This window comes from Parasteatoda tepidariorum, chromosome 1, assembly GCF_982258835.1.
Source record: "Parasteatoda tepidariorum strain Cologne lab strain chromosome 1, Ptep-v5.0, whole genome shotgun sequence".
Lineage (NCBI taxonomy): Eukaryota > Metazoa > Arthropoda > Arachnida > Araneae > Theridiidae > Parasteatoda > Parasteatoda tepidariorum.
Window position 1 is genome coordinate 109,443,018 of NC_141755.1, and position 16,834 is coordinate 109,459,851.

The window sequence follows — 16,834 nt, forward strand, 5'->3', positions numbered from 1 at the left end:
ACCAGTGGATCCCTCTTCTATGGATTGCATTTCTATAAATGCATTCTTTGATATCTCGTATTTGAAATACACATTATGTGTATTATAATGTTTTAATATAATTTTTACAATCATGTTGAGAATTATAGACTTGGATACCAATTTCGTACAAAGTACTAGAATGGTAGAGTAGCCTGATCTGATTGAGTTGGAAACTAAGTCAAATGTTTTATACTAAAATTCTTGCATCAGCGATTGCAGCGCCACAGGTGTTTACAATGACTCAAAAAAGCTAACTTGTGGAGTTTCATAACGTGTATAATTAAAATTCTTGCATCAGCGATTGCAGCGCCACAGGTGTTTGTAATGGCTCGCAAAGGCTGACTTGCGGAGTTTCGTAACGTGTATACAATGTAGCAACTCCACATTTTTTGCATTCATAAAGCTTAAATTTGGTAGCCATTTTGCAGGATTTTGATACCTTTTCGACTTGTTTGATTTGTTTTTTTTTGAATGTTTCACAGTCACATTTGCAAAAGCAAAAAGATTTACATTTCTCACAGGCTAAGCCGTCAACTTCATCGCGAGGCCTCTCAAAACATTTTAATTTGCAGCAAAATAATTTTTTTTTGAATGTTTCGCAATCGCACATACAGAAATAATAGGATGCACATCCTTCACATGGTAAATCAACAAAATTTTTTCTGTTTCTTTCGAAACATTTTAATTCACAACAATATTTTGGTTCAGACATAATATTGATTACTTTGCAGTTATATCTCAAAAATATTTATACTAGATGAATTTAAATGAAAATAAACGTCAGATAATAAAAAAAAATATTATTTTATTTTATTTACTTATTTAATTATTTTTTTTATTTTATTACTTATTTAATTATTTATTTTATTTATTACTTATTTAATTATTTATTTTATTTATTACTTATTTAATTATTTATTTTATTTATTACTTATTTAATTATTTATTTTATTTATTACTTATTTAATTATTTATTTTATTTATTACTTATTTAATTATTTATTTTATTTATTACTTATTTAATTATTTATTTTTATTTACTTTATTTTTCTGAATAAAATGTTTTATATATTTCATGAATAACATCTGTCATCTTATGTTAAATTTCTCTTAAACTAGAAACAACTGTGTCGTAAGTGGTTTTAAGTTATATTTTAAACAGGCTTGATAAGCATCTTCCTCTTTTTGCGGATCTATATATTTCAATTGACAAAATTGTCTCGTTTCACACTCAAACGATTGCTTCAACACGCCAGATTTGTAATAGGGAGTGAGTGAGACAATTTCGGCAGTACATGTTACATTTCCAAAAAGAAATTGTTTACAAAACAATTCATTAATGCATTCTTGTACAAATTTTTCGTAACGTTTCATTTTATTATCGGGAAAGCAAATAAGCCATCTTTCCACGATATCTATACATTCTTTAAAATAATCTAAAATATCCCAAATGTACAACAATAATTGAACAAGTGTAGTGGCATTGCACACATTAACAATAAAAAAAGTCTTTTCTACCACAAGAGTAGGAGAAAGATTAATGTTTATATCGCAATCGGAGTTGTTCACGCCAATAGTTTTGACTTCAAGGAAATTAATTTGACTTTTCAAACCACGAATCGATTGCACGGAGCTGTCTTGTAAAGCCAAAATATTTTTATTTTTAATTATATCATCGCGTATAGTAGTGGGTGAATAGTAGTATGAAACATAGACAGGAGGTTGTGTGAGGGGAGTGAGCAATAAATGGCTCGTGAAAACGACCATACGACTAACACTGGGTGGGAGTAAAAGGATTGTTTTAGGCTCCGGTTCGAGATAGATAAGCAAATCACACGAATCTCCCGGTGTATAAGAATCATAGCGCGCATTGAGAAGGCTGGATTTAATGCGAATTGTAAAAGTAGGCAAGTGTTGTGTTAAAAAGTCAAAAATTAAATGGGATTTCCGTCCTAAATTGCCGTAAACGACTGTAGTATCGTGTTCCAAAATAAATTCAAACAACTCCTTTATGGATCTCATCTTATTTTCAACATTAAAATGATTCATTTGTTGCATCAAACATTTACGTGTGAAAGATTGTTTTTTTTCCTTTTTGTGCTTAAAAAGTAAAGATGTTGAGTCATTGTCAAGAAGCAATGTGTAAAACAGTCGAAGGACTCGCGTGTATTTACGTGTGAAAGAATATTATTTTTTCTTTTCTGTTTAAAAAGTAAAGATGTTGAATCATTGTCAAGAAGCAATGTGTAAAACAGTCGAAGGACTCGCGTGTATTTACGTGTGAAAGAATATTATTTTTTCTTTTCTGTTTAAAAAGTAAAGATGTTGAATCATTGTCAAGAAGCAATGTGTAAAACAGTCGAAGGACTCGCGTGTATTTACGTGTGAAAGAATATTATTTTTTTCTTTTCTGTTTAAAAAGTAAAGATGTTAAAGATGTCGAGTCATTGTCAAGAAGCAATGTACAAAACAGTCAAAGGACTCACGTGTTTTTTTGCAAGTTTAATTCAACAAAACAATCAAAATCCTGCAATTCTAGAAGAAATGAAAGGAGTCATTGTAAATTGGGAAACATATTGGCCTGTAATTGAACAGTGGCTAAAAGAGACGGAAATGACAAATCCGAAATCTATTCTTGATAAATTCGTAGACACTTTTCCACAACTTACTAAATATAAACCCATATTATATACTTCCCTTTCATTGGATTCTCATCACGAAATGTGGAAAAAATTTTTTGAAAATACTTTATATTGCAAAAAATTGTTATTACAAAAAAAATAATAAATAAACTGTAATTTCAATGATTGGTCTAGCCTTATCAAAATGAGTTTGTTTTATTAAATGTAAAACTTTTATGACATTATTGATAAACTGTAATTTCAATGATTGGTCTAGCCTTATCAAAATGAGTTTGTTTTATTAAATGTAAAACTTTTATGACATTATTGATAAACTGTAATTTCAATGATTGGTCTAGCCTTATCAAAATGAGTTTGTTTTATTAAATGTAAAACTTTTATAGACTTTGACAAAAAAGATATGATTAGTTTTATTTAAAATTGAGAAAAAAAACTATTGTTTAGATATTACACAAATGATACTATGAGAAACTTTGAAGAAAAAGATATGATTGATTTTTTAGTTTTAAACAAAGACTAGACATTTTTGAGTAAGAAAAGTGAGTATAATTATAAATTCAAAATTAAAGAAAATACCTACAGTTTTTAGATTGGCATTTTTGTATATTTTAAATATTTAAAGCTAAGCTTAGAGAGTTTCAATTTTCAATTTGTTAATCTTAAACCTTCTAGATTTGCGGCTTTAGAGTTCCAAAGAGCTTAAAGTCATGATTTTTTTAAAAAAAATATCAACAATTAATTGGAATTTCCAAAATTCCGAGTTGAAAATTTACAACTTTTAAAATTTCTAACCATAAAACTAATATTTTTCAAAAATCTCAATTCTCGATCTTGTTTTCGTAATCTTAAGGCGGTCTTAAAGTGGATTCTACCCTCAAACTTGAAAACTAGATGGCGCTGAAAATCACACCCCGCCTCAGGCTAAGATCTAGTTTAGCCTTTCCCAAAAAGATTCTAACTCATAGTTGATTGGCTACCTCAAAAGGAGCTATTCTACCTTTTAACAGTTTCTAGATATAAATAAATTAATGTATCGCAATGATGTATATTGATGTAAATATGTAAAGAACGACTTCTAGTATCGTAAAACAAATAATCTTAGATTAATAAATGAAATGAATTTAACTGGAGAATTTAATTTACACTTAAGTTTAAAATGATTTTTAATAAAATATGAGCTGAAACACCATAAATTATTAGTAATTATTTATTCATGTTTGCATGAATCAGTTTGTTATTCTAAAACATTATCCTAAAACAACAATTTTTTATACTTTATTCGACAACAAATATTCAGTTTGAAAAATGCGACGAAGTTATCTAATATTTGCAATTTTATGTGCTTAAGAAATTAAATACATCGGAAATATGTTTATTTCCTTTGAAATAACTTCAATGTTTTTCATAAGTGAACATTCACACTTGAATATATGTTTAAATTGATTGCTGACATTGTCTGGGCATGAATATATGGTCAAATTGATATCTCTTATTCATAATGACTAGTATAAATACATAACTCTTGTTTATGCTCAGCTGCAGCCACAGGGATCTTTTAACTTTAGAACAAACGTTTCTATTCTATAAAGTAATTGTTAAAAATAATTGCGGAATTTCTACAAACTACTGTTTTTTTTTTTGCACTACTTTTTTTTCTTTTGAAAAAACACATTATGCTACAAAGTACACAAAAAGTAGCAATTATTGTACATAGTTTCACTACTTGTAGTACATTACTTCAGATCTCTGTTTTTTCCCTATAAAAATTAGGTAAATATTGTTAACCCATGTTTATTGACAGGTAGTGGTTTGTTATTTATAACTGATTGAAATATATGATTTCTATGTTGTAGATATGATTTCTTTCTACGTATCATTTATTGAATAAATAACTACTCAATTTATTGGTAATATTATTTAATATTTTTGCATGTCCTTATCAGTCTTTCATGAAAAGAAAATTTTTTGATATTTAGTTTTTTTTTAAAAAATTCTGCTTATTAAAGCTTTTCTGCTATTTGAGTGTTTTTGTGTATATTGTGCCGCTGCAATAAAGTTATAGTGTCCAATGATACATACAAGGAGATGTTCACAAAAGTGGCATAAACAATAAGACTTTGTTCTGAAGATGGTAGATGGTAAAAACCATAAGAAAATGATTTATTTTACAAAACAACAAAAACTATGGGAAATCTTACTTTTTTATAGAGTGAAAAAACTATACGAAAACATGGTTTTTTCTAGGACCGTAAAAACTTCATATGGTCAATACTGCTCTGAACCATGCATCTGCACAGAATCTTGCTCTCCCTACAACAATGCGCAATAAATAAAATTGCATCTTGCAAATAAAAGTTGACGAAAAAAGAGCTTTATGCTAATATATTTTTCTTAATGTTTGTGTTAGGGCACCACATAATGAATAAAATATGCTGATTATTTTAGTCTTTGGTAATTATAAAATAAATTTCTTTAAAATAGATTGTGTAGATAATTGCTTATATTTTCTTTCTTTTTAATGAAAAAAACTATCTTATGAACCAAATGATGCAATGCAATAAATTTTTATTTATTTTTTGAACATTTGTTATATACTTTAAAAGTATTTGTACTCATGTTAAGTAAAGGAATATATTAAGTATACAGAGTGTCTTTTAAATGTACAGAGAGTTCTTTTAAGCGGTCTTAGTTCTACTACTTTTAAGCATTGTTCGACAACAAATTTATGGCTTAAGGACCAAATGTATGGCATTTGAGAAATAATTACCCTTTAATTTTTTCAGGCAATTACTCATATTTTTTAATCAAACTTCCTTGTTACAGATTTAATAAATAATATAAATTTTTCACCTAAGTAACCTAATAGAATATAATTAAATTTAAGAATATAATAAAAAGTAGCATTACAAAATGTAATTAAATATAAAAAAATCTATTAGGTGCTTTTGTAATAAATATGTAAAACACAAGTTTGTTCATTTAATGGTTGAAATGAATAATATAATGTTATTTTTTGTAATTGTATATATGCTGTAATACCTTAATAGATTATTTTTTGAAAAATCGCTTACATGCATAAATAACAAATGATGCATTTTTTAAACTAAGCTAGATAACATTAAATTTACATAAAAAATTATGTTTCATGCCGTAACCACTCTCCTTTCCTAAGATATATGGGTTATTTAAATAAAATTTTAAAACCATAGTCATATCGACAAAATTTCATAAGATTCATCTTTATTTTGATGAAGAAAAAAAAAATTTAATTACACAATAAATTAAGATTACATTACACATATCTGTAAAAAGTAATTTTTAAGATATGGAAAAAAAAAAATAATCATATTTTTCAGTTAGTTGACTATCTGTTGATCACAAAAGCAAAGTATTACAAGTGGTGAACTTCAAAATTTTTTTTTCCTGTGGTTTTTTATAAAAGAATTTCATATTTTAATCTAAAATAATCACCCTTTCAAAAAAAAATGAAAAATACATAAGTTAACAATCGAACTCTATATGAGTTTCAAAAAGGAAAATTTTTAAAATTTATTCAAATAATAGAAAGTAAGAGGACACTGTCTCAAAAAATCATTAAGTTTTTCAACCCTTAAAATCAGTTTAGGTTAATAAAACTAATATTTTCCAGTCGGTGTCATTAACAAATCAACGAGGCTGTTTTAGAGATTTCAAGTAATCAAACTGTTTTAAAAGAAAAAAATCTGATTTTTCTGAAATAAAAAATATTTTCCTCGTTTAATCATAAAAAACCATTCTAATTTCATACTATTTTATTTTCATGTGGACATAAAAGTAGAATAAATACCTATTTTTGACCCTCGTAAGATAAGAAACTTAATTCCCACATATATTATTAGAAATGCGAGGAACGTTCTTTGATGAAGTTTATCGAAAGAAGTAAGGTTGAGGGATTTTCGGTGGAGATCAAAGTTATTTACGAAAGTGGTACGCCCTGTTTTTTTGTGTACCAAAAATTGAATTATTTCCTTCCGTTTAAAAAAAAAACTTTTTTAAAGAATATTTTATTTTTTATTTTTCAGTTTTGTATCTGATAGGTCGTTCATGAAGGAAATAGGTTATATTTCAATTAACAACGGAATGTAAATAAATTGTGCTCGAGGCATTTTGAAATAATTATACAATATGGGCATTTTAGCTTGTCTTAAATGTGTGGTCTTAAATTTCGATTTACCATAAATATCAACTGAGAGAAGGATTCTGATTGTAACGGCCAGAAAACGAAGAATACTTGTATTATCATCTAATAAAATTTCTGAACTCTAGCTACAGGGAAAGTGATAGGAATTCCGATTGCGAGAAGCCATATATAAGTCTTTTGACAGATAAAATATGCAAAAGCGTACACGTTATCAGTTCTTTAAAAAAGTTCTTCTTTACAGGTTTTTGGTTTTTCTTAAAATTGATATACTGATTTGTAATCAAAAAATTAAATTGATTTATAGTTGTACTTTTAAACCTAGTGTGTACATAAGTTGAATAGAAATTATGTTTTTTTTAAAATTTTTAATGCGTAATTGTACCCTTAGATTTTCAATTTAAAAACTGACACGGAATTAAGTGCATATCAGTTTCTACAAAAATAAAAGAAATGAAAAGTTATGTTTCTCATTTATTAATTTTATAAACTATGTAGTACAAGTAGTCAAAAAAAAAGAAAGAAAAAAATTTATTCTTTTAGACGTTAGTCACTCACTTCGAACAAACCACTTTCGTAATATATTTCTATTAACGGCGAACATTTATCCCACAATTTTTAAAAACGATTTGCCCCACATTTTTTATATATGGTACAATTTGAAGGTTTCATGGAGCTTTTATTAACAAATATTAGTATCTTTTTACATTTATCAGTTAATTTTTGACATCAAATAATTAACATACATTGCTTTCCTTTTTGTTACTTTAGATACGACTTTTAATATTGATAAAATCAAAATTTAAAAAAACTTAACAACACTGAGAATATAGGGATAATTTCTGCATTAAAATTTTTCTTTTTTCTCAAATGAATGTCTCAAGAAAAAAAAGAATCATGCCAATCCTGGATAAAACTGAAGTTATATAATCGAAACGATCGAAAATAAATAAACTTTTTTTAAACATTTTCTTAATCAGATGGAATGAAAAAAAAGGTAAAAAAGTTATCTGCAAAAGCACTGGTAATACAATTCTATTCTACCATTTAGCAAAACTATAAAACATCAGTCATTATTAGACAATTGTGTTTCTTTTAAAAAATGATATTAAAATTGAAGCAATAATCAACATTTATAGACTGCATGTTTTAATATTAATTGATATTAATAAAAAACAAAGGCTTTCAAACTGAAGGTATTCAAATTATAATTTGACATAATTAAATTTAACCTATCTTATATAAAAGGGTTTTAATAATCTTAGTTGGACGAAAATAAAAGTATTATTCGAATTTCAAAAGCGCAAACAGAATAATCATAATTTTTTAATATATTCAATTAAATGCTACTGCTTTAATGTCACTTATTTTGAAGGATATACTTATACAAAAATCTTCTATATTACATTTAAAAATGTAAATACTTTCAAATAATTTTTTATAATCATAAACATGGTTAATTTGAAAAACCAAGGGCTGAAGGCACAAAAATCACACAGTGTGTACTCTACTCAATGCCATTATTTCAAAGGAAGTGTGTATACCTTGCTTATGTAGAAAATTTCTTTTAATAGGGTGCAGTAGGAATGTATACAGGAGCATGGCATACTGTCCTTTGATTGTTTTTGTTATGATAATCATAAATTAAGCATTTTTTATTAATGCAAAATTGCTTAAATTTTTTCCAATATTCATCTATATAATATAATTTAAATATAATAAAATTTAAATGGGCAAAAAATTAATAAATGTATGTGTATGCATAAGGTAACAACTCTTTATTATTATAATAAACTTTAAATTATGTTATAAAATAAACAAATAAATAAAAAGAGTGAAACCACTGTAACCAGGTTCTAGTTAAAATTAGTTGCAGTTAAAATAAATTGCAAAAGTTCAACATGCTATTTTCAGAAGGAAAAAAAAAGAAAGATCATATTTATAAAATTTGTAAATTTTAGTTCTCTCAAATTGCAAAATTTGCCATCACAATACTGCTTTTTGAATAAATAAAATACTCAAAAGTAAAGCTATATTTTTTAATTAAATTATCCGTACTCAAAACTCTAGTAGATGCTTTGAAGAAAAAATGCTTGCAAATTTTAAAATTCTTTTGAGAAATTCCAGCCATCAACACTTAATACACAAAAAGTGAATTTAACACTTTAATCGTTATATATATATTTTTAAAAAATTATTAATAATAGGTCATTAATTAACAGGATCATCTATTTTTTTTATAATAATAATTTCCAAATAATGCAAGATTGAAATTGATTTTTTGTGTACGTACTAACATTAAATACAATTTTTTAAACTTCCGATTCTTGAGAAAACAAAAAAATATTGAGCTCTTATTCGTTTAGAAAATATAACGATTTTGATAGAAATATTTTAGTAGCGTATAAATATTAGTAAAACTAACTAGCAGATAATTTTATTTTGAGACATTTGCCTGAAATTTCAACAGAGTATGTAGATTAAATTATTCTTATGTCTCTAAGTTTTAACACTTTTAACATAAGAAATACGATGTTTTAACACCTTTGCATCTAGATTTCCAACGATTTTTCTTTGGTTCAACTTTCAAGTTTATTTCGAATTTAAATGTGAAGAAACAACATAAATGAAAGCTACGTGATATCAATGTAAACATTAAAATTGCTGATGCTAGTCGCTAAATCCTGAATAACTCTCTTTCAAGCGCGTTCGTAAACAACTGAAAAAACAAAATATTCTGATTTTCGATGCTGGAAAAATTATTAATTAGTGACTTTTCTCCCGAACAGTTAAGCAAATTAAATACTGAATAAAATGTTTTAAAACTGCTATTGGAATAAAGCTAACAATCTGTATTAATACCTAAAACAAAAAGAATTTGCAATTAATGAGAATATAAATAAGTATTTTATGCTTTTTTTCGCAAATTGTCCTCACTAGCGGTAAATTCACATTTCTCGTAGCCTTGTAGCGCCATCTAATTTCCAGAACCAGAACTACAAAATCAAATGTAACAAAACTTTTATATGCTTTTAAAAATAATTCACAACCTAATTTTCCAAAAATAAACATTTTAGGTTCTGGCTAACAAGATTCTTAAAAGTCGTGAAAAATTTCGAGACCCTTAGTACGCTATTTAATCTGTGTAACTGTTCGGCGGTTTTTAACATTACAGGTATACGGCTTTAGGACCACCTTAATCCATTGAGAGTACGAAAACACGTCATTTCATCACGTGATGTCTCTGATGTTCAAACATGACGTGTTTAGACACTTGAAAGAAAAAAAACGCATCGCATATTTAAAAAAACAGGTCATTTCATCACGTGACATGACGTGATGCTTAAACTTCATCGTTATTTTTCTTTCAAAATGACTTATAGTTTCCTTTCACAACTTTTCCTGCCATTATCTACACATCCGACTAATTGGTTAATATTACTACGCGGGAGTACACTAAGCTACCTAAAATTTCTAAAGCTTAGATTCAATTCTTGTGTTATTTGTGAACATTGTGGACCTTTCCAAATTATCACAAAAAAATGTCTATTCCACTTATGGTTAAATTCCGAATATTTATGGGACCAGTTGATAGCAAATATATATGGAATTTGTTTTTACGGAATTTATTTATAGAAGTCGAAAAAACTTCATTCCCCGCCGCATTACAGGAACTAATTCGTATACATATAGACGTGGACCAAGAATTTACACCAGAAGATTTTATATTCAATCAAGAGCTCACACGTGATCGAACTACATGGATTTTTGAAATATTTCCAGGATTGTGGCATGGAAAATCCCCACATACGTGTTTATGGCTGATTAATTTATGGACTAGAAACATGATAATGTGCGCGAAAAATTTCTTTGACTGCAAAGATTCCAGGAGAAATGTTGAGCCATTTTTGAATATGCCTGAACTAAATATGGACAAATGGAATGTAAACTCTGAAGATCAAAGGTTTCTGATAGATATAAAGTCCTATTTGCAGTTTTTTGCCGATTACTTTTCGATTTCTAGTAAAAGAACTTTAAACTTGATACCTTTAGTGAAAGGTACACTTTGTAATACTGATGTCGAAGATATGTGTAGTGTTTGTTTAGATAAAATCAATCCAGGGGATAGTATATACCTACTGCCCTGCACACATAAATTTCACTGCATTTGTTTAACAGAATCAATTCAATTTAATCCAAACTGTCCACTTTGTAGAAATAATTTATGCACTTTTATTTCAGATCCAATGGAATTGATTGTGAGAGCATTAAATACTTTAAGAGAAGAATGTAAAAAATCTATAATTATTAAAATATTTTGTAATGTATGAAATTTTCATAATATATGTACTGAATCATAGAATTTGAATCATGGATTTGTTTGTTTAATGTTGTAAAAAATAGGAAAAATCATAAAGTTTGAATCATGGAATTGTTCTCTATATACAGTGTAAAAAATAGGAAAAATCATAGAGTTTGAATCATGGAATTGTTCTATATACAATGTAAAAAATAGGAAAAATCATAGAGTTTGAATCATGGAATTGTTCTGTATAATCATGGAATTGTTCTGTATGCAATGTAAAAAATAAAACGGTTTGTTTTTTCATTGTTTAAGTTTTTTTCCTTTTATCACATGATTTAAAATTTTTTTAAATATTGAAGAACTTAAAAAATTGTTTTCTTTGTCCTTACGATAAAGTTTAATAATGTTATGTTTTTCCTTTTATCACGTTTAACTTAAAATTTTTAAAATATTGAGAGATTTAAAGAACTGTTCCAATTTTTCCGAAAACCATTTTCCAGCAGTTTGTAAAAAGTCGTCGTCTTTTGCTGCGAGATAGCAGAGATATGACGATAAGGCCAAGGTTAGCATTAAAATGAATAAGAATATCCAACGTTTTGTAATGAGTGTTATTGTAATTAATATAATGCTAACGTATATAGTAGAAAAACACAATATTCCTTGCGATAAATAATTCATCTTTTTTATACATTTGCTAATTATAAATTGTATCTCTATAAAGTAAATCTACACACTTATGTTTGTAAGACATGTGAAAAGGACAAACTTTTTTATTATAGGATTTTACAATTTTTTTAACTCTTTAAAGACCGAAGCAGTGGAAATTTTACCACCGTTAACATCCTCAGTTTTTCAGAAGAGAAAATTCACAAATGAACTCACCCTCTTTGTTGGGGGTTCTCTTTAGTCATTTGCTTCTCAGCAGGTCATTTGCTCCCCCACGTCACTAATAAATCAAAGGCGTGCTCTACTTGTCAGTGAAACTTCATGGCATTCAAACTGACAATCGGCTTGCTTATTTTTTCCCCTTGGAACGTTTTTCTGGTTAAATATTCAAAAGCAGGAATTAAGTAAATAATGAGATTTTTTTTTCCATATCTTCCTTTTATTTATACATAAATTTTTTGTTATTTTATTTATTTTTTTAAATTTGGGGTTATTTTTTCTTAAAACAGATTATCTTCAAATGCCTATATCATGCAAAAATAGAAGAAAAAAATCCTCTTGAAAATGTGTCGAAAATTCAGTAACAAGAACAATTTTTTTAGTTATTTTTTGTTTCAGTTAATATTAACTAAATTCACGCTTTTTTTTTAACTTTATGAGTCAAATAAAGTTCAAATAATATTGAAGTTTGATCATGGAAATGTTTTTGCATTAATTATTAAAGAAATATTTCCTTGAGCTATTTTTCTGATTTAATTGAATACTTGGAAAAATAACAGATAACTTTCAAATGCTGCTTTCAAAACGTTATTTGGGTGTAACTGCAAGAAGAGAAGCTGGAACTGGTTCTTAAAATACTGTTAAAAACTTGCAAATTGAAGAATTTGAGTTTTAAGAAAAAGTGAATTTTTTAAAGGTAAATTTTGAGGGAAAAAGCAAATGCTTATGGGATATGGTAAAAAATTTATTCATTTCTTTTCAATTTATTGTAAAGAAAATTTTTTAGCATATATACAAATGTGTTTTCTTTAGTAACAACGGAAATTACATCTTATGTCTGACTTATCGGATATCTTTTTTTAATTTTATTTATTTAACTTCATCTGTTTTCTCCAACATCAAGTCGGTTGTCAACATCAAGTTTCTACAATTTATCTGTACCTGTCTTCATTCAGTATTTATTTATTTTCATTTGAACGTACACTTTAGTGGTCTTGTAGGCACACTTTAGCTCTGTAAGTAAAATGGGATCAGTTTTTTTCAGATGGACAAAAAATATTTCATTTGTAAAATCTTTTCTATCAAAAAAAAATTTGGAAAATTATCTTTTTCCCTTTTAACTATGAATTTTTTAAAAGGAAATTATTTTATTATTAAAATTAATAGTGGCTGCAATTGCAGTGATATATATTTTTTTAATTATAACATAATTTCATTAATTAATTTCGTTGGATAAAGAGAAAGCATAATTAAATATTTTTAAATCTTCAAAGTCATAAGTTTAAAAAATTTTTATTTTTATTATTATTATCATTAATTTTTAGTTTTTTTTTTTTTTAATTTTTTTTCTTTTAATTTTTTTTTCTCTCACATTTAAAGATGCAGATAAACCATCGTAAAAGTAAAGTATGCATCTTCCAAGCATAATTTTAAACACTTTAAAAATCCTTTCTTTTTAAATTCATACAAGCACATTTTTATTTATTGAAACTTTGCTTAACTAAATTTATTAATGAACAAAAAGTTTCTCTGTTGCAGTGAAACTTTATTTTCATATTTATTTCGGATAATACCTAGTTCAATGTGCAGAAATATCACGTAAAAGGTATTTCTGCACATTGAACTATAAGTAAAAGAGCAATAATGCATCAAAATGACATGGGAAGAAAATTATTTTTAGTTTGAATTACAATTTAACAGTTAAAATAAATTACAATTACATTTCCAAATTGGATATTAGCAACTGAGTGCAAATTAAATTTGTTAACATTGGATTTGCAGTTAGGTAATAAAAGAATTACAAACAATTTTGCGCAAACAAGATAGTTTTGTTCGATTATTCAATTGGCAATCTCAGTTCAACCTCTCAGTTTAGTCACAAAGGGGAAGGGCATTAGTCCCACTTTTTGACAGCAGATAATCTATGCTCATCTTTGAATGAATACTCCTTTGAAATCTTCAATTTATTGTATTCAGACTCCTTTTCACCTGCCTAATGATTTGAAAGGGTATCACATTCTTAGGTTTCTTTTTATCCTTAATAAAAATTAGCACATATTTTCTTCAGCCGACTATCAGCTGGTTATCCCCCCCCTTTTTTTTTCTGCAAACCCCAAAATACCGAAAAAAAAGCAACATGATTACACAATGATTACCCATTTTACTATTTAACAAAAGGCTAACACAAGTTTGAATTAAGAAATCATGCATAATCCTTTTACTGTGTACTAGAATCAGGGAAATAGCGATCCCTATGAAAACCCTTATATAAATGCAAAGAAAAAGAATTTATACATAAACCATTTATACATAAATCAAGGAAAAAGAATTAAAAGGATAAATTGGCTATTTATCGAAGAAAATATTTTTTTTTCTTCTTTTTTTTAGCTTTTTCTGAAGCAGAACTATTGTAGTTGAGATAAGAAAAGCTTTCTTTCCCCACTACAAGGAAAGGTTAGCTATTTCTTTAACACCTCCCTGTACAAAACAATTTAAAATTTTGGTGTTTTCAAAAGAAGAATGAAAAGTAAAATATCCTTTCTATGCATTGCACCTGTTTAGCTGAAAGCGTTTCTTTGAAAGGGACAAAGGAAGCCTTAGTAACCCACCAACTTAAGTCCTAATTATTGAGTGCTATGCAAAGATAATCTATCCTTGATTATTTAGCAAATGTGTTATATAATGACTTACAAAAATAATTATTGACTAAATTTTCTTCCAGTTTTTAAGAACTATATAAATTCCCGTGAAATTGATTTTGTTTACAAATTTTGATATTTCATAGTAAATAAATTTTTCGAAATCTTCTTGATGCACCTATTTTGTATTATACTATTATATCAATTACTATGCATTTTAGTTAGAGAAATTTGTAGCGCGCATTTTACCTTTTGATTTGTTTTAAAACCGTTTGTTAGGCGCAGCATATCTTTTCTCTGAACTTGTGTCAGTAAACCCTGCATTAAATTCAACTCAAAATCTCCTCGTTTCAACGTGTAATATTCAATTATTTAAATGCAATTATCTTTTAGCTCCATAGTGTAAACAAAATTAAGAAAATAGTATAAAATAACTAAGCAAAACTATAAACGAGAAAAAATTTACAAGTTAAGTTAGTCACTAGTTTTAAGTATTTTTTAATGAAACTTTAATATTTACTTCCATAGTTCAATATTTAATAAAGGTAAATAACAAATTTCATTTGCAAATAATTTAAAACAAATATTAGCACAAAGACTTTGCATTCAGTACTTTCCCCATAAGTTTTTTAAATTTAATATTTTAACTTGCACATCATGTTATTTTCTTACCGTCGTTGAACAGCCGACCAATTTTGGGCTTACGACAAGTAAGGTTCAGCTCCGTAGCCTTACAATTTTATATCCAATCCAGAAGACAAGGGAACTCCTGGATCAAGTTTGCCTTTGTGGAGAACTATTTGAAGGGAACTGATCTCTATGTGCGTCACATGGTAAGGGAAACCGCGAAAACATCCTAAGGTTAGCCTGATTGCGGGGGACTCTAAGTCATGATCCGTTTACCACTGTCGTTATCAGCACTGTGGTCAATGCGAGCCGGATGCGAAATTCGCGTCGACTAGCCATCGCTATAGAATTCGAACTTGGTATACCTCATTGGAAGGCGAATGATCTGTAACCTGGGCCACAACGACTCTACATCGTATTATTAGAGCTAATGAGATTATGACAGCAATTTTGAATGAGGAATATTGTAACGTTAACCAAATATTGTGTAGTAATTTAAATTTTTATCGATTGTTTGAAATAGTAAGAAATTAACTAAAAAAGATGGATTACTTTTCAAATTAATTTTTTTTATTAATTACAGATTTTTGTGTCTTTCTATACAGAGTTAGTACTATTTAAATGAAATATTTTAATTCATTGATCAAGCAAATTAAGCCTGCAGCGGAAACAAATAATATTGTTAGACAAAAAAATTTACTTAAATAGAAAAATTTCTTTTCACAATTATTTTAATATATGCATTTAATTTAAAAAAGAATGAGTTCCTCCATTTATATTAATTTAGAAGTTTATCCGTTTCGCGTAATGAAAATGGAAGTATGTTAGCTATTTCTCTTTATATCATACTCATCAAAGGGGTAAAAATCTATATATTTTTAAATAATTAAGAAGCCTAGATTTCTCTTAGAAATTAATAGATGGTATCTTTGGTATTATTTAATAGTATGGATAAAATATTTTCTTTGAAATGCATATAAATGAAATATATGAATCTGAACCAGTCTGAATTATTTTGAATGATGTCTAGTTTTATCAATAAATATGCTACACCTTCAAAGCTATATTTTGCTCAACATAAAATGTCTGAAACATATTAAAACAAGAAAAAAAAATAATACTTAAACAGTTCTTTATAGTATGAAATTCATATGTAGCTACAAAACTTCCTTTATAAACTTTTCTTTTATAAACAAATTCCTTTTATAAACAAATAAATATCTATTAATTCAGCAATAATAATACTGTTCTTAGAATTCAATAATAATACTGCTTTCAGAAGAGTATCAAATCAAACTCGAAAATTAACGTTTAAAATAAGGTATGGTTCTTTTTAGCTGGTGGGTTAATTTTTATTTTCTTTAAATAGAGATTAACTTTTAAAATTACTATTAAATTAAATAATTTATTTATTTGAATAAACTATTGATGGGGTTAGATTTAGCATTACAAATGAGCGTATTGTCAATTCTATTTAACCACCTGCACTCATTTACAGACTTTACCTACTAATCATATGAGAGTACTACCAAATGGT

At 27.1% G+C, this 16,834-nt stretch overlaps 1 protein-coding gene across 4 annotated transcripts in view; it reads right to left on the reverse strand.

The window, feature by feature from the left end:
* LOC147816694 (uncharacterized) overlaps nt 1-16,834 on the reverse strand; it is a 197,103-nt gene that overhangs the window by 154,965 nt on the left and 25,304 nt on the right. Inside the window, exon 3 of one of the 4 annotated variants that reach the window (XM_087150373.1) lies at nt 12,715-13,045. The exons of the other annotated variants lie outside the window; for them this stretch is intronic. Within the exon in view, the coding sequence (XP_087006499.1) occupies nt 12,984-13,045 (62 nt within the window). The 3' untranslated portion in view covers nt 12,715-12,983. Of the gene's footprint in view, nt 1-12,714; nt 13,046-16,834 lie in introns of those variants that run through there. 4 annotated transcript variants of the gene reach the window in all.